Genomic DNA, 1,357 nt, shown 5'->3' with positions numbered 1-1,357 from the left:
ACTGCTTGTGCATCTGAGAAGAGATTCAATATCAATTATCAGACCAATAGCCAATCTTATACAACATAATAAATTAAGAAATTTCAATTGCATACTAAATCCACTAAAGTCTCGTGTCTCTTTTCGCCATAGCTTACATCAGCCAAAACTCAAACCCAATGCTAAATTGCTATGCTATGGATTCATGAATTTTCAATGTCTCTAGACTAGCTCCAAGAGAAAATATCATTTCTTAAACCAGTCTCACATGTTCCAAACTCTCCAACTACCAAATATACTGAAATCCACAAGGAATTCTCTTTGAATCTTTGTTCCAAAAACTCAAGGCAATGTAGAGAAGAAATTCTATCCATATCTCTCAGATTGTAGCTAAGAAGAAAAAGTGTCGCCTACTTCCAATCCAATAAACATTATCATCCACTTAGTGGGACAATGTTGACATGTCTCTTAGACTTAAAAAACAGACACAAAACCCACCAACCAATCACCAAGTTTCAAGTAAGGAAAATCCAAACAGAACATACCTACTTTCAACCTTCATCACAAAAATTAAAAACAAAGGATTTCAAACTTAGAAAGTGCCACTTGTATACAAATGCAAAACAGAACATAAAAAACTCATATACGCAAAAGGAAAAATATAACCATCTGCCATCTTCATGCCAAGAATGTAATAAAACATTCAAACATTAAATACACCATTCTTTATAAACAAAAGCAAAAAAATACCCATTTTCCATCTTCATCTCAAAAATCTAATAAATCTTTCAAACCTTAAATGCACCATCTGATCTCAGAAGGTTGTAAACCATTCAAACCTTAAAATTCACATTCACATGTGAACAGAAGACCATAGATTCAAGAAAAAAATATGAGAACCACCATTCCAACCTTGTAGTGTCACCATTCATAATTTTATATACCAACACAACCAATACATAGACAGGATATTCACCAAACACAAAACATACCATTCAGAACTTAAAATGTACCATTCATAAACACCAAAATAAAACACACCCATCTTCATTTTCAATCCAGGAATGCATCACTCACGAATACCAGAAAACAAAAATACTCAGTTTCTCTCTTCATCCTAATAATGCAACAAAGCAACCCCACCATTCACACAGATAAAAAAACACCACACAAATACAACCAAAAACTGATCAACCCAAATTCTCACAAAACCAACATGCACACACATTTTCCACATCTACATTACACACATTACATATACAAATAATCAGAACAAAAACATACCCAGCGACAAGGCGACAACCGGCCTCGTACCTTTGCTGAAGCCGACCTGTACGGGCCACCAAATCCGACATAATATTATTGAAAATTCTCAAAA

The 1,357-nt window shown here is 34.1% G+C and overlaps 1 protein-coding gene across 1 annotated transcript in view; it reads right to left on the bottom strand.

Annotated features, from left to right (window-relative positions):
- Positions 1-1,351, bottom strand: part of NUDT16 (nudix hydrolase homolog 16) — a 4,999-nt gene extending 3,648 nt beyond the window's left edge. Inside the window, exon 1 of the mRNA XM_021444296.1 lies at positions 1,264-1,351. Coding sequence (XP_021299971.1) covers positions 1,264-1,334 — 71 coding nt within the window. The 5' untranslated portion in view covers positions 1,335-1,351. The remainder of the gene's footprint in view (positions 1-1,263) is intronic.
- Between the last annotated feature and the right edge of the window lie 6 nt (positions 1,352-1,357).

This window comes from Theobroma umbraticum, unplaced genomic scaffold (assembly GCF_002168275.2).
Source record: "Theobroma umbraticum cultivar Fairchild unplaced genomic scaffold, ASM216827v3 scaffold_115.0, whole genome shotgun sequence".
Taxonomy (NCBI): domain Eukaryota; kingdom Viridiplantae; phylum Streptophyta; class Magnoliopsida; order Malvales; family Malvaceae; genus Theobroma; species Theobroma umbraticum.
Note: the sequence above shows the minus strand (reverse complement) of the source record. Positions and strands in the feature narration are given on the sequence as shown.